The following is a 24510-nucleotide window of genomic DNA, read 5'->3' as shown; positions in this document are numbered from 1 at the left end:
ACACACACACACACACACACACACACACACACACACACGCACACACACACACAAAAATACTCTCACTGCTGCCTCTCTTACACCCTCCTGAGCAGCTGTTAATGTTCCACTCATCAAGGCTGGATCTGGTTACGGACAGAGGCGTGCCGCTTCCGCACGCTCGCAACTGCTGCTCTGGGCCGATAGCGTGGAGACGTGCCAGGTGGCTGAAATGGCTGAAAGCTGTCAGCATGCAGGACAACTGTGATGGAGACATTCATTCACATGTCCTTCCAAAGCACGCCTTAGCCAACAACAACAGCAATAACAGTTGCTATGCTAGAGCGTTATTGCTTGGGCTCAAATGTCCTTTTAGGGTTTGTTTTTTATGATGGTGTACATTAAAAGGAGACAGAGAAAGACAGTGGTATTTAAAAAAATACAGCCGAAGTACAGCCGTGACAACACAAGTCATAACCATAAGGTCTCTTTAGTCTGATGTGTAGTACCAGGTGTACGCTTTACTTAAATGGCTGTTTTCTCAATCAGCTTCTTACTACGAGTGATGGGGTCTTCCAGAAAGACGTTTTCTGCCAAAGTTAAAATTGCTGTGTTTATTTCACATCATGCAAGATTCCTCTAATCATGTTTTTATCCGTGCTATTCTCACTGGGTTCAGTCTGAAAAAGGGGATGTCATGTACCTCCATGCACCAGTCAGTATTTGGCAACATTTGAATCTAAACATGTTATGGGGTTCCTTGTGTTGTCAATCAAATCTCATCAAACCACTCCCACAGTCCTGATGAAGCAGTTTAGTTCAGTTGGTGCTGAAACTCTTGATAACGAATCCTTGAATAGGTTTTCTACCTTACTTTAAAATCAATATTTATATATTGTAAATGGGTCAAATTACTTTGTGTAGTGTAAAAGATTTGGCTCATAGTAAAAATACTACAGAAAATGACTTAAGTTCTCCTCAGCTCTATGGGCCATTTTAGTGTCTTTCAGCTCATTGTTGTCATTGTCGTCATACCTTCACGCATCTCCATATTTCATCATTTAAATTTTTTTTAATAAATCAATGCTATTGATCACCCTCTGCGTCTGTGTATTTTCTTTTTCAAATATTTAAACAGTGAGGAGGAGATTTTGCCTGACCTCGTCTGTGGTAGATAGCTCAATATGTGTATTATATATTGTTTTTGGAATTAACGGTTTTGGACATACGTTTGATATTATTGTTCATTCTTATGGCTTTCAAAAGTGTTGTTTCCAGCAGCAGCAACACACACCTGTTTTTAGTAAAGAGCTGCGATGAACCCACTGTACGACATTTACTCAGGTGCAAACAGCAGGCAGACACAGTAAGCAACTAGCTGGTGAACATAGTGGAGCATTCAGCAGCCAAGCCAGAAAAAAAAAACCTAACCGGTGGCTAACCGTAGCATATGCTAGTGCTAGCATGCTAGCTTGTTCTCAATGACAAAAAACTGCTACAACACGTACTAGTTCACCATAATCTCCAAAAGAACTACTTCCATGTCCATGTTCTGCAGGTATTCCACAAGTGCTCCTGTTCTAGAATTCTTTCAGCTAATCCTGCCTTGTACTGTAAGTTGGAGAAAGAGTTATCTGATGTGATTTTACCTAGCTACTGTGCATGTGTGACTCCCAACAAAGATAGTAAAGAAGTAAGATACCTCACTCTGGAGCTAAAACAAGTGAAATGTCTCACCCTGTAGCTAAAACAGAGACACAAACACACAGGGTCAAAAGATGAGCTGCAGCAATGTGCAGCAACACAATTTCTTTTTTTAACTACTTTTTTTTCAAACTACAGTTATAGTGTGGCAGCTTTGTTGGAAACTAAAGATGTCATATCTGTAAATCTCCAGATAGATTTAACTCAGACTTAATGAAGGGCCCTATTGCGTCAGCCATAGAGCTTTTAAATTCTCAATTTTAGAGGCAGTTTCCCCGATACTCCACAGATTATTACAGACCTTGCGGTCAACAGTTTTTTACTGAACTACTTTCCATTGAGAGAATACTCAACATCTGTGGATAATTATACAGAGTAACTGGAACAGAGTCTCTGGAAAAACACATTACTGTCTTGTTTTTTTATGTGTTAGTTAGTTAATGTGTGAGCACCACAAATTAATTCCCATGCACCTCCGTTGTGCTGACAGTCCAAAGAGCAAGTATCTCATCTCAGGAGAACTAAACCAACAAGCAAGACAAAAGATGGCCAAATGGCTAGATACAATTAGAGATGAATTAGAAAAATATGTTTAATTATGTGACATGACACTTTAAACTCTGTTGCTAAAGACCTAAGCTAGAGTTTTGTCCATTATAGAGATGACGCTATACCAACTTTATATACCCGATACCGATATTTAACTTTGAGGATCTGTCAATACCAGTCCGATACAATCTTTATCCCTGTCTTAAATAACTAAGCGTTTAATAATAGATTTGTGGGCACCCAGATAGCTCAGTGGGTAGAGCGGGTGCCCTTATACAGAGGTTTGCTCCTCGATGCAGCGGGCCCGGGTTCAAATCTGGCCTGCGTCCCTTTGCTGTATGTCTTTCCCCCTCTCTCTCCCCCTTTCACGTCTTCGGCTGTCCTCTCTGACTAATAAAGGGCTAAAACCCCGAAAAAATAACTTAAAAAAAAAAATAGATTTGTATTGATGCTCAAACTTTAAAGCCAATATTTTACTAAGATAGAGGAAAAAATACATAGCCCACAACCTGACTCAGTAATGTAATACTGCGGTTTCTTTTTATTTTAACTTTTTCACACCACATTAAGCAGCATTTCTGATTGTTCAGCATCATTCAAACACGGAAATTGACTTTGTGCAAAGGTTTAAATCTGAGTATTTAGAATAACTCAGCGTAGTGTACCTCCATGGCATACCAAAAATGATGTAGTAGACCATCACTTTAATAACATAAAAATAATAACATTGCAAATATGAAATGTGCGATGTAACCCACTATGGTAGACATGGCATACAACTCTGTTTAACCTGATATCTGCAATGAAATAATATCATGAAAATATTATATAAGGTTAGAAACTAGAGATGTGCTGATCTGGTACTCAGCGGGGATGGCAGAGAGCCAGAACGTGAGTCAGACCTGTCAACATCATGTCAGCTGCATGGAATTATTTCAAGGAGGAAAAAGCAAAACAGCCGAGTGCAAATTATGCATTGAGAGTGTATCGAGGGGTGGCAGATTTCAACACCATGAACTTGAAGAAGCATCACGGAGAAGAATATTTTGAATTCATACAGGCAATGAGTGCCAACAACACTGCTTGAAACAATTCAGAAGCGCGAGAAACTTCCTCCAGACAGCAACAAAGCCAAGCTTTGAGCTGGACTACGCTTAATGGAACATCCAGCCGACATGATGTTGACAGGTCTCACAGGTCTCTCCTTGCAATCCATGCTTCAGGCACATGCTGCTCACCGAACCGTAACCGTTTTTTTGGTTTTTTTACGGCGCGCTGCTCAACATTTAGTGGATCAGTCCAGCAAATTGATCAATTTACCCCCCAGATATCCGATCCAAAATTTTGGCCAGTATCGGACCGATACCAAGTAGATTGGCGCATCTCTAGTCCATTATTAAATTGTTGACATCAGGCCCAAACAGGAAAACATGCATCATCATGTAAGCTTTCTTAATGCTTTGCTATGGCATAAACACACATTTAAGCTTTTGTTTAGCTTAAGCTTGCAGGGAAGGCTGGCAGTGTCTTGGTTTTTTTTCAGAGGAGGTGGAAGAGAGTGAGAAAAGACCGGGGGGCGACTATGTCCCCGACTACAAAATCCTGAACTATGCGACTTGGCCCAGAAACCACTTGTTAAAGACATGGTGTTTTGTGGCATATTTCCAACAACCAACAAGGAGGCAAAGCGGGCACGGAGAGAGTTTCTTAGGCTTTGTATACGCCCTATTCAATGCAAGACTAAACACACTTGGCACAGACCTCTATATCAGAGGGCCACACACACACACACACACACACACACACACACACACACACACACACACACACACACACACACACACACACACACACACACACACACACACACACACACACACACACACACACACACACACACACACACACACACACACACACACACACACACACACACACACACACACACCTCTCCGTTCTGAGGTCATTTAATTAGAGAACAAAAGCCTGAATAACCATGGCCACACAGCAGGCCTCCTTTCATTCCACATTTCCGTCACTTTCCTCCCCTCAAGCCGTCTCTGTGCATTAAAAGCTAATTATGAACCGTGAAGGCAACACAGGTCTTAAACATTGTGACAACTACAAGCCCATTACTCTGAGTCGCATTCATGTTGAGGGACAGGAGGAAGACGGAGCACTGGTAGTTGGAGCATATTTACTGAAGCAATTTCGCGGCTGGTTAGACGGAAACATTTGAAATAATCATTCATATTCGCTGCCAAATCTGCAAAAATGTGACATGCCGTCATGTAGTATTGCTTCCACGTCAGATCTGATGGGATAATAAAAGTGGAGAAGAGAAGATGATCCTTTTTCACGAGCGGCACATAAATCTATCAGCGCGCCGATCCGCCGGTTGGAGCTCTCTCCTTCTGTCTGCTTCCCCCTGAGAGGGTTAGCGCTTCGAACCGAAGCCTTGGTCTAGGGGGGTAATAGAGATAGGCTATCAGCGGCAGACTGAGGTGTACGGCTTGAATGGTTCTGCCCGGATGCCGCTGGATTGCAAAATCAATGAAGGATGACAGGGAGGAGATCTAGGTTGCTGCTGTATAAAAATCAAGTTAGTCTGCTGCTGCTCTTTTTCCCTCATCCCTCTATGTCGACTTGAAAGCACGTGGTTGATTTGTGGTGTCAGGTTTTGGGGGGGGGGGGGCAGTTATGTCAGCACTGCAGCACTCACAAACACTTTGATAAATCGTTCACTCCCGAATTTCAAATCATTCTTATTAGGGTCCAAGTGCCGAATGCGGCGAAGGCCCTATTGAAACTGAAGGAACTCTTCTTTCTTGCTGCAAATGAATCGCCTTTTTTGAAGGCCTTAAAATAGTCAAAAACGTAGCAAAACTGGTGTTCGAATCAATTCTGGTGAGAATTTACGTATTTTAAGGGTTTGGGATTAGGCGCAAAAAAATGGTCAGAATTTTTTTTTAGCCCTGCAGTATGTTTAACGTAGACTCACAAAACTTGGTACACATATGAAGCATGACAAGACGTACAAAAAAAATGTAATTCGAGCTATACCTTAAACCTAACAGGAAATCCGCCATTTTCAATTGAAAGTTCCATATTAGTGTGATTTTGGCCTTTTCCACGTGTCGTACTTTTCGAGATTTCATCCAAATTCAAATTTGGTCTGTGCCATCTTAAAGCTTCCATATTATGCTAATTTTCAGGTTCATAACTGTATTTTGAGGTTGTACCAGAATAGGTTTACGTAGGCCTGCACAATATTGGAAAATCTTACATTGCGATATTTTTCCCCCTGCAATATATATTGCGACATGAAAAAAGAATACTTTTTAAAAGATGACATAAACAGCTCTATTTTTAAATAATAAATCCTTCTCAACTGCTACATAAAAGATACAAATGAAAAAGGATCTTTTCTAATGTGAACCATTCTTTGTTGAACTTTAATGCTTTACAAACACCAAAGCAAGTAAGCTGTGACTAACGTTACTCTTCAGAAGTGATTTTTGAGGGAAATAAGGTGGAAATACGCTGGTTGACTAGCATGACACCATTTTCCTCATTTAATAATCAATCCAGGCTAACGTGAATGACAGTGACTGCATGTTGCTTCCTCTAAATTTCAGGTTTGGGTCGACTAGCGGGGCCAGCTCGTTATTTTGATGTATTGATCAGACCTGCATGTCACGCGCACTAGCAACAAACTGTGTATCCAACTACAATTAAAGGAGTGTAAATGACGTTAGAGCAGAAAGACTTCTGTAGTAGATTAGTGTTACATTTCCAGTTTTGCGGCAGATGGGACAGACGGACCCCTTGGTCTTTTAAGCTAACTATATTAGCTTTAGCCTGGCTGTTAGCAACTTTCTGCTTGTTTCTTTAGGCCAACTACATTAGCTTTAGCCTTGCTTGTAGCAGCTTTCTGCAGGGGGAAATGGCCGGGAGTTGTAATTATGTTGCATTAATCAGCTGATTTAGTTCGTATCTGCAGCGAACATAAAACACTGACTACTGTAGCTTCACTGACTAGCTACCCATCAATACTGTGCGCATCACTGTGTCAGCTGCAGTTGCTGCCTACGGTACTTTTCTACACGCAGAGAGCCTCAATGCCCATAACGAACCCCGTCGGACTGACGTCTCATCCACACCGCTACCTGTCTTAAAGGGGAAGGTTCGGCCGGTATAATCATGTAAAAGGAGAACGGTGAAAGTTTACTTTTCTATCAAGCAGCAAAAAAGAAGCATTAACATCGCAACGTCCTGCGATTCTCTGTGCACATCGTGATGTCGTTGCTAAAACACAATATTGTTCAACCCTAGGTTTAGGTGGTTTGCTTTTCAAAAAACACCAAACTTTGTGCGTTTAGGTCTCTGTTTTAGCTACAGAGTGAGACATCTCACTTGTTTTAGCTACAGAGTGAGGAATCTCACTTTACTTTACTATCTATCTAATCCACTATTTGTTGGGAGTAGCACATGCGCAGTAGCTAGGTAATGAAAACATCGACTAGCTACTGTTTTTCCAACTTTGGTCAGTACAAGGCAGGATAAACTGGGAGACTTCTTCTAAAACAAGGAGCACTTGTGAAATACCTGCAGAACAGAAACATGGAAGTAGTTATTTTGGAGATTATGATGAACTAGTGTGTGTTGCAGCAGTTATTGAGAACGAGCAATTATGCTAGCGCTAGCATGCTACGGTTAGCCACCTCATCTTGGCTAGTGGCGTAGAAAGCCGTGAAGAGTTTGAAGAGCTCACCTGGAGACTGAAGGCAGAGAAGATTCAGAAACCATATCTCACTAAAAACAGCCTTGATGTTGTTTTTTAAGTTCGTATGCGTGTGGAAGCACCAGAGACACCAAATAACATTAATTATGCGTGCGTGTGATGTATGCACATATGTATGGGTATGTGTGGGATATGCGTATCTCTACATCTCTCATATTTTTAAAATGCTAGCTATCTCATTCATATATTGTATTTTTACATCATTTATTATTGGATTTTTTTTTAGCTGCTGATGGGTTTCTATGTCTGTCCAATGGAATGTAATTTTATTCTATAGTGCACTTTCCGAAGTTTTTTTTTTGGAATGACAATAAAATTAATCTTGAACTTTGAATAACACCCCAAATCCCAGTAAATTGACTGTTTTCATGATATGGGCACTTTAAGATGTTAAAGACAAAAAGTAGTTAAAAGAAAAACTTTTCGTCATCATATTTTGCCATTGGAAGTGGTTGTAACTTGAGTTTACATTGTCCAATTGGCTCGAAACTGTTTAGGATTCATAAGAGTTCAACACTGAGGACAACTACAGGCTGATACTGGCTCAAAGTCATAACAACACCCAGTGGCAACTGGTACGGCCATTGGCGGCCATTTTAAGCATTAATTGATAAACAAAGAAGTTGTAACTTGAGTGTACAATGTCATATCTGCCCCAAATTTCTTTTTTTTTGTTGAAAAATTCAAAAGGGCCAGGCCTGAGGTCATATACAGGCAAAAATTGGCTGTGGGTCATAGCGCCGCTGGCAACAGGAAATCAGCCGTACAAGACAAACATCAACATCATGGAGCAGCGTCAGCCAATAATCACGATGCGCGCAAAGGAGCGAGGGCCCGTTCAACGCTGCTTGCATCTTTAATTCAGTCTTTTGGATCTGTTTAGTAGAGAGAGGATAATCATATAAATCGTGAATACAGTCTGAATGGATGGGTAAAGTCAGGCCTGATTTTACAGAGCAGAACCTGCATTACCATTTGTTATTTAACTGATGATGAGGAATATGAAAATGCTGTGAGAGGAATCTGTTATGCAGCTTTTTACAATGTTGCCGGCAGCTGCGGAGAACGGCGTAGAAAAAGGAGACGGATAAACGAGCGCTTTGTTTGTGAAGGTGTTCAGAACACTCATAACACCTTAAGGGTTTTCAAACGAGCTCAGTATGGGAGCAGGAACAGAGACAAAAACAACCATGCCCACTGGAACAAACTACCTTTAAATTTTAAACTACACACCATTACTTTTTAAACCATATGCAGAAAGATGAGGTGCATTTGAGTTTATGTATAATTGTTTGTGTGGTTTTTGTGAAAAGAAAAAGAGGTAAATTGCTGCAGCGGAGGCATTTTTCCCCACTGGCTCTGCCACACAAGTATGAAACTGACTGCTCCATGAAAGAAAGGTCTCAGTCTCTCTGCTCTGTCCCTGCACAGTACAGCTGGGGAAAAGAGGGGAGCTGGGAGGGTACGGGGAGAGAAGGAAGAAGAAGGGACATGGACCAGGTCTTAGGTCCAAGCTATTTGATCACTGTCAAATCAGATCTCCGCAGGGTAAATCCAGATAGCTAGCTAGACTATCTGTCCAATCAGAGTTTTCTGTAGCACAAAAACAACCTTTGAATTACGGCTGCACAATTAATCGAATTTTAATCAAAATCTAGATTTAGACTTCCCACGATCAAATTTGCGTGATCGACTGATTATTTTTTTTAAAGAGTCATTTCCTAGAACGCTCCGGGTTTTTTGCAAAGCCAATCTACCGCTACTACCGTCTGATCCTGAGCCAGTCCGAGTAGTTCACTGAACCCCGTGCATTTTAGTTTCAAGATGTAGACAGTCCCAGAGGACAGAGTAGCGTGAGGAAAACTCAACAGATAGCAGTCGGTAATACGTCGGTCTTGAGGTTTACCAGTTTACCAGTAAACGCAACATTTTGTTCCGTGTGTGTTGTTTTTCAGACAACAGCAGTGACCAGTGCTAGTCGGTGCTAGTAACGTCTGTTAGCTCCTCTAGGACGCACCGGTGCTTAAGCACCTACATAATTATGTCCTCGCATCCGCTGCAATGCTTTTTATATGGATATGATTTAATTTTGCTTTATATGACCCATTTTGTCTGTAAAGCCGTGCCTGTGTTGGATCTTTCTACGCTCTCTCGTCTTACTCTCCGCGCCCCGCCACACAGCGGCCGCCGGTCCACACTTCTGACATTTGTCTACAGTTTTAATTGTTATTAACACAGCTGTATATTGTTAAATATGAGGGGCAAACCTGTATTTGTACCAGTGTTTCCGCGGGTAACTCTGCTATCGTGGCCGCTACGACGAAGAACACAGGAGAAGTTATTGAATGCAACTAACTTCAGTTGGTAATAGCGTGGGAGACGGAGCTGCTGGACCTGAGCCAGAGATGTGACCCATGGCTAGAATATCATAGTTCATAAAAATGCAGCGCAGTGACGATACTGACGTTTCATACACACGACGTGTGTCTCCGCCGTTCGACCCGTGCTGGACCCGTTCATAATGAGTAAGCCGTCTCTCTGTGAGTGCGTCCATCACACTCCCTCTCGCAGTTATAAATAGCCTACTTGATTATAACATTTGTGGACTGATTAAAATCAACAAATAATCGTGAGAATAATCGCAATCAAAATTTTGATCAAATTAATCGTGATTATCATTTTGGCCATAATCGTGCAGCCCTACTTTGAATGTACACATGTTCCACCAAAACAAGTTCCTTTCCAAGGCTATTTTGAAACAGGCACCTCCGTCCGGCGCTTAGCGCCGGCCAAGAAGATTGTTACTGGTTTAAAGAAATGCCAGTAAACCATAGCACGTTTTTCTCCCATCCCACAATGCTGTGTGTACTAGGTTCCATTGAGCGCTCTGTGCATTTAATATGTATCCTGTCAACTCGCATTAAATATAGTGCACACAGCAGACTGTATGTGGCAGCCTCATTAGTTAAACATGGAGATGGAATAACACACCATGAAATAACAATATACACGTAACGTGCTGTTAGGTTATGAGCCGGATTTCCACCTCCAATGGCAGGTGCGCGATGGAGGTGCTCCATCCTCCGGATCTCAGCACAAACAAACCACGTGAAGGTTGTGTTGTGTATCCTAAAAAGCTTGGAAATAGAAAAGAAGTAGCATGCCGAAAACAAGTGTGTTTTTGTCAGAGTATGCCGACAAAGCATTCCTCAGATACAGAGAAGAGACAGAACTGTGCCTTGGCAGTGCTGACAGACAACACTGTGCAGACAGTTTAAAGTGGTTAAGTGGTTTGGGCTATGGGTCTCGAGACCACAGTTACTCCATTGAGTGTCATTGAGGAGGAAGATGTTAACACTAGAAACTTCAGAAAAGACCCCCTTTTTTTTCCTTCTTTTTTTTTAGTTAACGGACTCTAAAAGTGTACAGCAGCTGAGGATGGGTGTTTATTGCTCTGCGGAGTTTCTGAACTACGGATGACAAACAAGCTGTTCAGCTAAACTTGAGCGTATATTAAAACAAGATCCAGCCACATGTGGCCCATTTAGAATTCCTAGTTAAAATGCAAGCCTTGTCCCGACAGTAATGAGAACAACCTAGGATGGATGGAGATTATAATTGTCATGGTTCCACCTGCCACCTCCCCTGATATGTCTTTTGTGCGATCGAAGGCGGTGGTGTAGCCTGACAGGTGAGCCAATAATGTCTGGGGAAACAGAAAAAGTTAAGGGGGCCACGTTCTGTCTGCTTCATTAGAAACAGACAGTTAGATGAGATTATGGAGCAATTTACACAGATGGCAGATCCCATCATTGCATTGGCTTGTTAAGTAAAGGCAGGTCTGACAGGATGCGAAGTAGGGAGGGTGGGGGGGGGGGGGGGGGGGGGGGGGGGGGGGGGGCAGATCTCATCTTGGCACAGAGTGTCAATGACTAAGCAGTGGGAATTAGCCAAGATTTTCATAGAACTTTTGTGCTTCAAAGATTATCTTCTGGCTTTTTTTGACAGAACAGATAGGTGAGAAAGGGAAGACATGCAGGATTTGTCACAGGTCGGATTTGAACACTGGATCTCTGCATCCTGGCATAAACCTCTAAGTATGTGTGTGCCTGCTCTACCCACCGATCCAACCCAGCCACGCACCTTTTATGCTTTAAAGGAAGAGCCACCCAATGCCTTTGTGAGAGGAACCACAGAAGAAATGTCTCTGTTGCCACTAAATGTTCACAGCCTCACAAACACCGCAGCCAGATCTGTGAGAGCGTGAAGTTGAAGAAACTTGCACAGATTACAATCGCTGAATGCATGTAGATAAACACTGCAAGACAACGGTCAGTGTTTCCCAGACTCTTCATATCCTAATATAACAACAAACAATGTTTGCATTACAGCGCAGATCAGGTTGCGACACAGAAACAGATATCTGATGTTCCCCTTCCCTCAATGTCTCTCGGCCCTGAAACAGATAATTAATAATGCACACATGGGAGTCCGGGGAGAGCTCCACACTCTATTAAGACGGTGCAGACGACAGCTATTCATAGTTTTAATGATGAGTGGGAGAGACAGGTGAACACCGCAGAGAATCTGTCCCACACAGAAACGTGCTACAGAGTGTTACAGAGAGGCGTTATCCAGATCATCTATGCGACGAAACCAGTGCTTCTTGTTATCACTTTATCTCTGCAGCCTTATCTGTGTGTCTTTCATCTCTTAGTTTGCTGCGTCTTTTCTTTCATCTCATTATATTTAGCATCTGCAGGCTATCTACCCAGTGAGGATGTTGCACCATGTTTGCCATCGGGATAAATGCGGTAAAATGAGCAGGCCCCACTTTAACTCTAGTCTCTAGATACTATGGTATAATTGGTATAAATATTATTCTGATGTCACTACAGTATGTGGAATTGATCTCTGTGTGTGTACAGCCACACGAGGCTGTATATACACATCTTTCTAACGCTGGGTTTCCACAGGCAGCTGAAATAAAGGCAGAGTGGAGTGATTTAGTTCATTCCCTATGAGAACAGCGTTATTAGCAAATTGCCTGGATGTTCACCCCCTCTCCCAAAGTTGAGTCCAGAGCCAACTTTTGCAGAGCGGCAGCCAATAAGAGGGCAGACTCGCAAACGTGCCACAGATATACTCTCCTGTGTACACACACATGCTATATCTAAAATTACGAGCAAGTGAAAAGATCCTGATTTCCCTATGGCTTACTTCATATGTCTCTATATGACTAGTACATGGATGTTGACATCTAGCGTGGCAAAAGGTTGCCCGGGCAGTGGGTATTCCTGGTGAGTTTTTATGTAGATTTCTTTTCGTAGAAGAGTAACATCGTAGTAACATTAGCATTGTAGCAGCAATGACGACTAGCTGGTTGCTAGCAGTACATAATGTTATGTGAACTAAACTATACACAACTTTTAAAGCAGCAAAGTGTGTGACAGGAGTAAAAACAAACAAACTTACCAAATAGTTTGTGATAGGCCCGATTGACAGATACGTATCAACACCAACAAAAAAAAGTGTGCAAAATGTGTAAACCATCGGCATCATGTTGTCATCACACAATTTTGTTTGGAGTCTGCTGCACGTCCCAGCTACAGCGGAGTTGCAGTTTAAAAAAGCAGCCTGTGCAAACCCAACGTTAAGGTGGTGCTAAAACAATCCCCTCACCGTGCAAAATCTTATTTCTGTCTTTCACAGTGTGTTTGATTTACCCTCTAAAATCTCGTTTGCAGTCCAAGCAACATAAGATAAGAGAAGCTCTAAAATGATAAGGATATGTTTTTATTGTATATGCTCGCTGAAACATTAAAAAAGGAACTCCACCAAATTTGACACACAAAAGTCTGTTGCAGAACTTGGAGAAATACTACCGCATATTCAAAGGTTATGGGTTAACAGTTATAGGTATAAAGCCTTTTGTGGCTCCAGCAGGAAGTAATGTATTGGGTCAGTGGCAGTTGGGGCTGAAGTTCCAGCTGGGGAGAGCTCTAGCCTGACCGGGCTCCTCTCCTTAACCTGTCTCTCTTAGTTATGCTGTTGCAGTTCTAGACTGCCGGGGGATTTACTTTCCTTCCTTCGGAGCCGAGCTGCACACATGTTCTGTGATTTGGGCCTCGGGCCACTCCGTAGTTTGGAAAATCCAGAAGGGTAGATTCTGAATCGGATCTGCTAGAATTGTCAATGTAGTTGGGTTTAAGCATGGGGAGTGGGGACTGGTTAGGTAGGCCAATCAGAGGGAGAATAAGGCGGAATGAGGCAGGCCATGAGGCACAATTTAGACGTCCAGTTGTCTAGCTAGCGGATCCGATCTAGCATCAACCATCCGGAAGTGGTGCCGCTGTAAAATTGTGGAGTGCTAACGGAAACAAAGCTCCACCAATGGCAGAAATGGGGAACGAGAAGGGTCTTTTGGCAAGTTAAGTTTCAAAGCCCTCCCCGATGGCTCCCTCGACTGATGTTGATGCAAATTGAGTTATTGACAGCCCTAGTTAATGTTATGCATGTAAATAAAAAGCACTATCCAATCACTTTAAGTTAAATAGCCAACTAATTAGAAGACATTACCATGGGCTCTTGGAAATGGTGGAAGGCATTTTCACTGCTTTCAAATATGCTAAAAGATGAATGGGTTTGTCCCAAAAGTAACTGACTATTCAATGTCTAAAATAATTGTTAGTTACACATCTAAGGAGTAAAGATATTAATATAGAAACATTATTTTGATGGTTGTGCAAATCTGAATTAGAAGCTTTATAAACTGTTTTTCCTTTTTTTTTTTTTTAAACAACGGGGCCAAATGCCCGTAATTAGTGTTTGATCAATCATGTGTGCAGAAAAAGAAAAAGCGACACAGACACATACGTAAATCGCCCCCCCCCCACACACACACAAGTTTGTCATGTACTTGTTTGCATTTTGTCTAATGAACGTTCCAGTACAGTGAGGAACGGTAACGAGACCCATGCAAAGAGACAAGAAAGAAGACAGAAAGAAAGAGGAAAGGAGGAACAGACGGGGAGCAAAGAGTTCGAGAAGCCTGACAAGGAGAGGAGGGGAAACATGTTGTAAAAGGGTTGTAGCAGCACATTAACAGTTGGTCCCCGAGGACGGCTGGTGTTACACAAGTGAAACAAGATAAAGGCAGCTTTAAGACAACTTGGAAACTAATAGAAGCAAAGTTGAACCAGGGGCTAAGGAAGAAGAAGAGCAGCCCCACCTTTTTTCCTTCTTTATCCTTCTAATTAAACTGGTTGTAAGAATGCCAAAGGCATGCTTTCTTTGTTCCTATTTTTTAGTAGGGCCTTATGATTTTTCACAAGCTAGGGCTTTAAATATGTCTGTGTTGCAATGAAAATGAAATCATCTTTCATTTTACCCCTTCCTCCCTCTACACCGCTACACTTACTCCCCCGCCTCCTTTGATGGCACCTTCTTTCCCCAGACGGAGGCGAACATTCTTCTTTCAGGAGCTCATCCAATGGGGTTAGTAAACCACAAAAGGGATCGGAATATCACAAAAGGAGACTCCGCACACAAATAATAATAAAAACTAAAAAAATTGTTTACAACTATTGATCCAGAAGGAGCTGGTTGAGAATACTGTCATGAGTTATTATCATGAGAGAGGTGTATTAGCCGCTCCCCCTGCCAGAAGAGGAGCTGAGTGGTGTCGGAAAGAAAGAGAAACACCGCTCCTTTTGCATTTTTCTCTCTTCTCTGAGAAAGAGAGAAAAATGACAACCAAAGGTTCCATTATCTGTCTAAAACCTCTGGCTGGGCGATATTGAGAAAATCATTATTAACATATTTCTTTACCAACTACCTCAATATCGATAATCACAACAATATTCTAGTCTTGACTATTGGTGCTTTCACAAAATATTTACACAATGAGATTTTTGATAAATGATCATAAGTAATGTGGATATAATGGCTAAGTGGGTAAAGGCAAATAATAAAACAGTTACAACAGTCTGGTAAGGTCATACAATTACATAACTTTACTGTAATGCAGCCTTTAAAATCAGGAAAAGACAACACTATCGCCATGTTACAATATCCAAAATCTAAGATCGTCTAATCTCATATCATGATATTGACATAATATCAATATATTGCCCGGGCTCTACTAAAACCCCACAAGTTCTTGCATAGGCACCATAATGGGTGAGCCTTGGAGAGTCTAAATTTGATCTTGTAGCTTTTACTATCATTAAAATAGTACGGAGAATGAAAAACAAGATTTCTGAGACCGCACAGAGGATAAAAAGCACATCTGCAGCCCAGCAATCAGGACCAGGAGAATGTTCACTCTGCAGCACCTCTGCAGGACTGTCTGTCTGTTGACCCTCGTCTGATTTATCACTTCAATGAAATAATAACTCATCAGCCATCAAAACGAGCTCCACTTGTCCCCCTCAAGTTCATGTGACATAATCCGGCCTGCAGGGATTCGGTGCCAAATGTTTGACGGCCATTTCTTCGACTTGAACGGACACCTCTGCCACAGGAGGAAATGAAGACAGACACGAGGCTGCGGGGAGGCGGAAGTGTGTTTGTGTGAAGTGGTGAGGAGGGACTATTGGGGAAGAGGCCAGTTAAGGGGAGTGATGGGTGCGCGTTGGGAGCGTGGGGTGTTCTTCTAGAACGGCCTCCAATTACATACAGGGTGCGAAACTGTCCATAACACCCCGATTAGCCTGTCTGTCATCGTGCTACGGCAGCAAACGCCGTGCTGGCTCGGGTTGCTGCCGCGCAGGCCACTTTGCAGGGAACACATTCCCTGTCAGGGGCCATAAATCCTCTGCCCCAATCAAAGCCTGCTTCCAACAATACAGCCAAAAGCCCAGCACGTCCATTAGCACTCAGCCTCCCATCCTCCCACAACACATCCATCCCAGACACCTACGCCAGTCTCTGCCGTGGGCTCCCCTCCATTAGCTGCTCACACGGCATGTTTCAGAGAGTGACTGAGCAGGCCGATCCAGGCGATAGACGCTACCGGCTGTTTGTGGTAGCAGATGCCAACGTGCACCATACAAGCGAAAGCAAATGAGTCATTCACCCTTCATAACCCTCAGGGAAGCTAAAAAACAGAGATTGGAGGTGCCAGGGGAGTTCAAGAGGGAATCCGAGTGCCAGGTCCACAGAAGGGATAAGATCACAGCGAGAGGAAGAAATGCTGGAGGAGGGTGAGGTTTGCATCCGGAGCTGTGGCACAGACAAAGGGACTCCGTCTAGCTGAGTGCTACCGGTGTGTCATCAATTAGCCATCATTTGGCGCGTGGCTTCTTCGAGCGAAACACTTGACAAATGTGTAGGAGTGAAAAGGAGTCAGGTAGATAGGGCCGTCCAAATTGACCAAAAATGATGTTTGAATATTCATTCTGAAACACCAAAGAGGTTTGAATATATTTGAATATCTACTTTTTGCGCATTATGAGCAAAACATAAGCATCAACCAACGCACTGGTATGAACTTCAGCCTTACGTAGGCTACGGAGAAAGCTCATCGCTGAGCCTCTGCAGAACCACAAATCACGCTTCATATCTGTGCGTTAGTGTGTGTGTTGATCTCTTTGAGAGAATGGCAGGGCCGGCGTGCGCGTGGAGAGTGTGTGGTGTATGGCAAGTGAGAGAGTGACGGTGATTAGCTCCGAAACTGAGCTAATCCGGTCTCCCCGGAGCTTTCTGACCACGTTGGGAAATCTGTAGCAGGAGGAGTTAACCCTCTCCCCGACGTCAAGTTGTTTATGGAGAAGGAGAACCAGGAAATGAGTTGGGGAATGCAACGCTACCAAGCCACGGCCGAGCAACGAGCGTCGCCGTTATGTGTAACATTTTGGAGAGCTGCACGTCAGGCTACAACGTAGGGTCAGTGTCTCCATGTAACCACGTACGTAGCCATGGTGTAGATTTAATGTAGAAGCATAACTCACGCTTTAGGCAGCAGTGGCCCAGGCCCACAAACAATGGCACAAGGCAGGTAAAATTCAAGTATACATTTTCATAAATATATACACACACAAACAAATGTAGAATACTCGATGAAAGCCCTATAAGATTCCTGATGCCTGACCAGCATTGCTTGACCAACGTCGTGACTTGACCAATATCCTTTTTAAGAGCACATTCCAGATCAGATCTCCAGGGGCCCGCGGCAGCGGAGTTAGTGTGAGCCTGGGCTTGAGGCTGCGAATGCCTGGCATGACAATCAAAGTCCAATTCAAAGCCCGGCGGCGACAAATTGGGCTGCGGCGACAAATGAATGCTTAAAAGTCTTGCGTCACCTCTTCGAACACATTGACAATGAGCGCATGCTTCTCTGTCCTCCTACTGCATTCAACAGCATCTCTCTTCTCTCTCAGAGCTCATCACAGAGCCGCTTGTGTCTGGAAATGAATATCACCACGCAACAGATGGAAATTGAATTCCTTTAAATCGGGCTGAATAACGGCCAGCACATAATAGGCGATGATGCTGGGAGGGAGAAAAAAAAAAACATCTGTCCCGCTGGGTGACACATGCAGCCCTCACACGACCTACAGGCCACTGAGGTGAAGAGGTTGTTTGCTACAGTTACAAGGGCCATGAGAAGACAGTTTTATACACAACGTTTGTATTTACGCAGCTCTTAACATACCATAGATGCCTTCTAAAATGAACCTCCTACCACGGGTGGGAAATTAAAAAAAAAAAAAAAAATTATAAATGAAATTAATTAGAAAAATAAAATTAGAAAATGGTATTTTTTTTTTGCAACGATTTTCTTCTTTTCCCTAAAATCAATATCTTTTAAAGAATATTTTTTAGGGCTTTCCCTTTGAACCTGGACCGCTGCAAAGGACTCATCCTACATGGGGCACACGCAACAATCAGTGCCAAATGAATATGCACATGCAGAAGATTAACAGAAAATCATGCAAGTCACGCAGATATCACATGATCCCCTCCATTAAGATATTTACCTTTTTTACAACTTGTACTAACAGGGCACTAATTCTAAGACAATGAACACTCTTTGACTTTGACTTTGACAATTATTTTTCAGTTCTTTTTAAGAACCAGAAACCCCTTCTGGTTGATTGACGACTTTTTTGACCGGTTGAGAAAATCTCGTCACCGCTGAATTCAGGCATTCGTCTCCTTTTATATATCAAACATTACGCAGGACTGTCAGTGTTCGACTTCAGAGTAATAGCATGATATTGCTTCAAGGTGAGTGTCTGAAATTGACAGAGAAGGAGTTAATGGCAACCCTGACAGGGAAAGTGGCCCTGAATCCCTGTTTGTGGCTCTCCATTAAAAGAAATATGATTTCCACCCATTCATCCCTGCACAGTAGTCTGCGTTACTGACCCGGGCGGCAGCATTGCTGGCGAGCAGGCGGACAGAAATTCTGTCAGAATAATAGATTAGGCCCACAGCAGGACACACGGCATCGTGGCATGATTGTGAAGCAGGAAACTTCTCAGTGAAACCTTGGGACGGCGATTAGCTTGGAAGCAAATCCCAGCTTGTCTGCTCTGTGGGAGGCGTCTAATGCAGGAAAGGATTCTACCAGCATGGCAGGCAATAGCATCCCACACTGGGAGGAGAGGGCGCCGGCCATTCCAACCCGCATGAAGTTAATGGGGAACACGTCAGGTGTTCCTACCATTATATATGTGCAGCGCATTAACTGAATGAAATAAAAAACTAGAGACCATCTTGAGATTGGATCACACTAAATCAGGCCAGAGGCGTAAAGTGTGGTGTAGTGTTCCCTAATTCCTACCCCCCCATATGCGCCACCCTTGGGCGGATCTAACCCGTCTTCGAACTTGGCTTTCGTTTGATCTCACTACACACCTGTAAAGTTTCATGTCTGTATCCATCTCGCACAGGTATGATGCTATCACAATGGTGAAAACAACCACGTTTTGCTGTCATTAATCTGCGTGTTGTGGCGAGGAGCACGCACGCACACACACATACATCTACAGTGTGTGTGTGTATATTATATATATATATATATATATATATATATATATATATATATATAGCCTAGCCTTACACACACTTAAGACGCTTTTTCCGAGTTGACGACAGCTTGAGTAAAAAGTAGGAAAGCAATATTTCCACCTGCTATGTCTGCAGTTGTTGTTTTAGGCAGCCACAGTGTACAAAAGCTGACTGTATGTAGCCTAGCGGTTTATCTTAATTTGCCAAGAAAATCTTAACATTTTTCAAATTCATGTAAATTCAGCTACTGGCTGAGACGGCCGCCCTGTTTTTACAAATAAATATTGTTATGATAAAAACATGACTCAGGAAGGTGACGTAGCGCCGTTTTCATCACGTAAAGAGACCTTCATGGAGATGTGATTTGGGTTTGGACACCACTTGTGTACACCGCTGGGTATTGTTGCACAGATGGATGTGCAGCAAGCGTACCTGGTAATGTGAGTGGCCCTGTGCCTGTCAGCGTGGTGACTGTGAAAGCTTCAGTCACAACTATTTGACAATGCAGCACATAATTCAGAGCTCCAGTATACAGACGTCTGCTCAGTCCAGTCATCCATCAGAGCACTTTCTGCCAAGTCAACAGATTCTCGTGGTGGTGGGCAGTCGGGGGAAAGGCCTCTCAGGTTTTGTTTCAGCATATCGGGAGTGTGAGTGTGTGTGTTAAAGTATATCCCTTTACATCACCAGCAAACCATGCAATATATACCCCCTAACTGTTCCAGCATGTGGAAACTCAGCGTGGACACTTAACCCTTGTCTTCACTTTCGGGACCCTCTTGTTGCCTCGGGTCAAATTGACGCGTGACTTATTTGGGGTTTTAAAAACAATTCTGAAATAAGAATATTACTTCATAATCTATTAACAAATGTTGTCTTTATCTTAATTTCAAATAATTGAGATAACATATGTTTAGGGAATGCATCAGTTTCTACCAGAACACAATTTAAAATGGAACTGTGATTTGTTTTTGTCATAAGGTTATAATTTATGTGAAAAATCTTGGAGAAACATAAGTGGTCATATCCAGAATAATTTTCTGAATTGAGTTAGTAATACATGTTTGGTCACAGAAAATAAGGTAAGGCCATGGATTTCCAGGTAGAAAAAAATGTAACTTGAACAATTTTTCAACTTGTAAAACATTTCAAATGGGTCAATTTGACCCGAATACCATACAAGGGTTAATTCAATTAAGAGGACAATTTTAACTGTTTTAGTTATAATCTTGCCTGGAAACGTTCCAAAACAGCCTCATTACATCTTTGACCCATCTGACAAAGTCTGTCTACTCGTCTGCCTATGAATAAAAACCTTACTTGATTATCAAAATGAGTGCAGGTTAATTTTCTCCCGATCAATGAATCCACTCATCGTGACAGCTGTAACCCCAGTAAACGTGGCATGACATCAACTATCTAAGGCCCAAACTAGCCTTGAATGTTATAAGTTAATTAACCAACTAGACGATCATAAAATGGACATAAAATGACCTGTGATTGGCCAGTCTAAGCTATGCTAAAGATTATTATGGAATTGCTGCCCAACAACGCCAAAAATGAAGTCCCTACCACCACTTTAATCAACTCATTATTGCAACTCCACAACAAGACGACACACACGCACGCACGTATGCACGCACTTATTCTAATTCTAGTTAATTAGACGTCTTCTCATAACTGCGTGAGTCATTACAGACCGTGCTTGAATAACAGCTCCATGGCTCTCCGGTTAGTTTTGTTGCACCTTATAAATACAGAGTTTGGTGACCTCATATTTCCCACCATGGAGACACACGTCTGCCTGAGCAGAGGTCTAATCATCCAGAATGACACCTGTGTGTGTCTGTGCAGGGCCTTTGAAATATGCCATAGTTAAAACGTAACGGGCCCTTTTCACAGCAGCGATTTTCACTTGTCATAGCACAGGTGTTACTAATAAAAGTAACGATTTCTCAGTTCCATTAAGTGTTCCTGTTAGCCATTGGATGAACCAGCATGTCCAATTCATGTACTCTGGAAGTGCCTCACATAAATGGAATTCACTGCAGCCATTTTTTATGTTATTGATTACACCTGTGCTTTTCCAGCGTGTCAACATGTCTGCTATAGAAACGGTCCCTCTCTTCAGTGGCAGGCTCCCACTTCCATCAAACAGTACAAGAGGTGGTGTTTGAACCCCTGCTGGCTGGCGGCAACCTCAGATATGTCTGCACCGCTCTGCTGCTCCTTGAAAAAAAACTCACAGTGGAGGCACCGGAGAGATAATCCTGCAATGTCCCAGATCTTTATTGGGAGTGAGCCCCTGATGGGAGCTCGCAATGAGATTTGAACACAGCGGTGGTCATTGTTTCAATCATAGGAGAGAGTTTGGTAAAGGGGCAGCAGAGGATTTGCAGCAGGGTGGCGTCCCCATGCATGCAGAATATCACTAAAACTTACTTAAAGCAAAAAGAAGGCGGATGTTAGTTCCAAAAGAACTGCAATATACTGTATATTCATCCCTGACCATCCCACCTTTCAGTCTGACTCCAGAACCTCTAGCTTGCATGTCCTACTTCATATAAAGGTCTGGACCGCACTTCAATTGATACTTTTGTATTGCCACACATTGTCCTATATTTTTAAATTAGCTGTTAGCTCTTATCCATCTCAAAAATGTATCTAGTTATGAGTCGAGCTGCACAATTAAATCGCAAATTTATCAAAATATCAATTGGAGTACTGCAATATCAAAATCGCAGGTGGGGCTCAAAATAACCATTCCCTCCAATATCGTGAATCACATCGCAATCGCAATATCAGTCAAAATAATCTCAATTAGATCATTTCTTTATATTTAAAAAAAAGAAGTGAAAAACACCCCAATTCCAAATTTTCAAATTTAAGGATTTGCTGCTTTTTGCATTCCCCCCAAACAATTATGAACTGAATATCTTAGGCTTCTGGACTACTGGTTGTATTCAACAAAGACTCTTATTGGGCTTTGGAAAACTGTGATGAGTAATTTCCAATTTTGATAATGATATAATTCTCAGATTAGTCAATAATGAAAATAACTGTCTGCGGCTCTAAAGTATTAAAAAACACACACTCACTGCCAAGGGGCAACAGGCTGAATACCCTGTTTATCTCACACTGCATTGCACACATAAGGATCAGAAGCAGATACATTACTACAAATACTCGGAATTGTCATGTGAAGTTCAGCACAACTGCATCATTTAACATTCCATAGGTTGTGTGATGAAGCATTTGTGGTGGATGAAGTGCTGCTCTCACAAACGCACAACAATGGTGATGCACAAATACACAGTGACCTAAAGGTGTTCCTGGAGTGTTGTGACGGGATCTGATCGAGCTGCAGCTCCTTAAACTTACCGAGCTTCCCCCGGGACTCCTCCAGCTTCTGGATCTGGTTCTCCAGGAAGAACATGGCCACTGCGAACGCCAGCAGCGCCAGAAGCTGCAACTTGGGCGGCATCATGACTCTGAGCAGCCCCATCAAATCATCCAGAGAGGGATTGGGTCAGTCCATGCTCAGAGAAGGAGCCACTGGAAACACGGAAACACACACACACACACACACACACACACACACACACACACACACGACGTTGATTACAAAGCGGCGGAGTATCTGAGCATGGCCCTTTCTCCCTCTGTGTGTGTGGTTATCTCCCAGTGTTCAAATCCTCTTGTTACCTCAAAAGCGATGTGTTCATGCTCTGCTTGGTTATTTTATCAAGTCAATTCCCAATAGCGGAGCGTCGTAAAGCCCTACAGATTTCTCCACCATGCGAATTGGCCTCTCCGGTGTGTAGGAGCGGTGGTATCGTTACCAGCCGCTGTCGCCTGCGTCCCCCATGTAGCGTTGTCCTCTTGACCCATCCAGTGAGTGTTCACCACCGCACCACGGACAGACTGTATTACTGCCACTTTAGGCTATTGGATGTATCAACAGTCCACCACAAGGCTGAGGCTTTCTATTCGTCAACAAAGTGCCTGTTCAAACCGGATTGGACAATTTTAACTGAGCCGAACTCGGACAGCAGATGTCGCACTTCTTTTTGAACCACGGAGGCCGCAGAGGCGAAGAAGATATTTTTAGTCGATTTTGGTATATGCCAAATCTCAAAAAACATTAAAAATGAAATATAATTCTTTGAAATTAAACAAATAATTATATAACTATTGATACAACTATGAGAAGTATGTTGTATCAGCAACCGTCGAACAGTTTTGGGAAAACAAATGATCAGTTGAGAAGTTCAAGGCTCAGGCGCGATGGGGCAGCCCTCTATGAATACAGGGGTCCTCGGAGCAGATTGGCTAACAAAAGCAGGCTCTAAAATGTCGGGAGAGGTGTATCTCCTGTGGCTTCTCTCGCTTTTACAAACGGTGAGTTTATTAACACTGAAAATGAGCAATTGTTGGCGCAGTCACTATTACTTTATAGGGAACATAACTAAGCGGTTGGCGAAGCTGGCGGCTGTCTAACGTTACGTTTCGTTTTGTGAGCCGCTTCCTGATGAACCCGGGCTTCTAAATGACGTGGCTTATCCTCAAAACATGATGGGGAAGTGAAGTCTCCTCGGTGTCTAGCTAGCTGTGTTTTAGCTTTTAATATTTTGGGCGGACTGTGACATAACATGTCCCTAAAAAAAACTTCGTTTGGAGGTCAACGGCCAGATGGTGACGTTGTTTCCAAGTCGAATAAACAGTCCAGTCAGACCACCTTCTTAAAAAAATGAACTGAAAATAAGAACAGTATGAACACTGTCAAACTCCTTATTGACAATTAGTTGTGAAAACCAAGAAAACCTTGCCATATTAGATTTAGCTGGTGGAAACGACATAATTCTACGTTGTTAGAGCGTCCCGGAAGGACGTCCAGTCCACCAGGCGGTCAGGTAACGTCACAGACCTCGGCATAGTATTCGTTTTTCAACCATAACGGAGACGTCTTGATTCGAGTAAAATATAATGAATGAAAATATATGAATATTCGCTTGCAAGGGATTTTTTAAGAGTTTTAATAAACATTAGAGGACAAAGGTTTCCGGAATCCTGAAAGCGAAGACCAATTAAGTCAAATGTAGGCTACCTAGTAGTCTTTATTAGCTTGCCTGTTAAAGAGGGGGTCCTCTGTTATGCACCGACACCAGGGCATTTCTACTTAATTTTTACATTTGTTCTTTAGCAGTGAAGAGCATTTTTTTTCTTCTTCTTCCTCACCCCATCAGGCTTAGCCGATGATCGATACCGGCTGCCGATATGTGGAGCAGATACTGTTTTTGCTAACTCAATTTATGTCATAAAAATATAAACTCTTCCACACTGGGGTTGGTTTCAGAATCTGCTATTCTTAAAAAAAAAAAAACGATCAGTGGAACTTCGGCAGTCATCTTACATTCATATCCACCTAAATTATGCGTGCAATGTGCATCATATGG

General features: G+C 42.6%; 2 protein-coding genes across 5 annotated transcripts in view; one reads left to right on the top strand and one right to left on the bottom strand.

Annotated features, from left to right (window-relative positions):
- The window catches only part of hs2st1a (heparan sulfate 2-O-sulfotransferase 1a), a 36732-nt gene extending 13665 nt beyond the window's left edge, over positions 1 to 23067 (bottom strand). Inside the window, exons 1-2 of one of the 3 annotated variants that reach the window (XM_034887171.1) lie at positions 22760 to 23067; positions 22436 to 22609 (exon numbers count right to left, since the gene is read on the bottom strand). In XM_034887171.1, coding sequence (XP_034743062.1) covers positions 22436 to 22559 — 124 coding nt within the window. In that variant the 5' untranslated portion in view covers positions 22560 to 22609; positions 22760 to 23067. Of the gene's footprint in view, positions 1 to 22435 lie in introns of all 3 variants that reach the window. The other 2 variants (XM_034887169.1, XM_034887170.1) reach the window with 2 other exon arrangements.
- Positions 23068 to 23300: 233 nt separating this feature from the next.
- selenof (selenoprotein F) overlaps positions 23301 to 24510 on the top strand; it is a 9118-nt gene continuing 7908 nt past the window's right edge. For both annotated transcript variants that reach the window (XR_004658692.1, XM_034887189.1), the window contains exon 1: positions 23301 to 23455. Coding sequence is in view for 1 of the 2 variants with exons in the window: in XM_034887189.1 (XP_034743080.1) it covers positions 23342 to 23455 (114 nt within the window). In the remaining variant the exon portion in view is untranslated. The remainder of the gene's footprint in view (positions 23456 to 24510) is intronic.

This window comes from Etheostoma cragini, chromosome 12 (genome assembly GCF_013103735.1).
Source record: "Etheostoma cragini isolate CJK2018 chromosome 12, CSU_Ecrag_1.0, whole genome shotgun sequence".
Taxonomy (NCBI): Eukaryota; Metazoa; Chordata; class Actinopteri; order Perciformes; family Percidae; genus Etheostoma; species Etheostoma cragini.
This window is presented reverse-complemented; position numbering and strand designations above follow the sequence as displayed.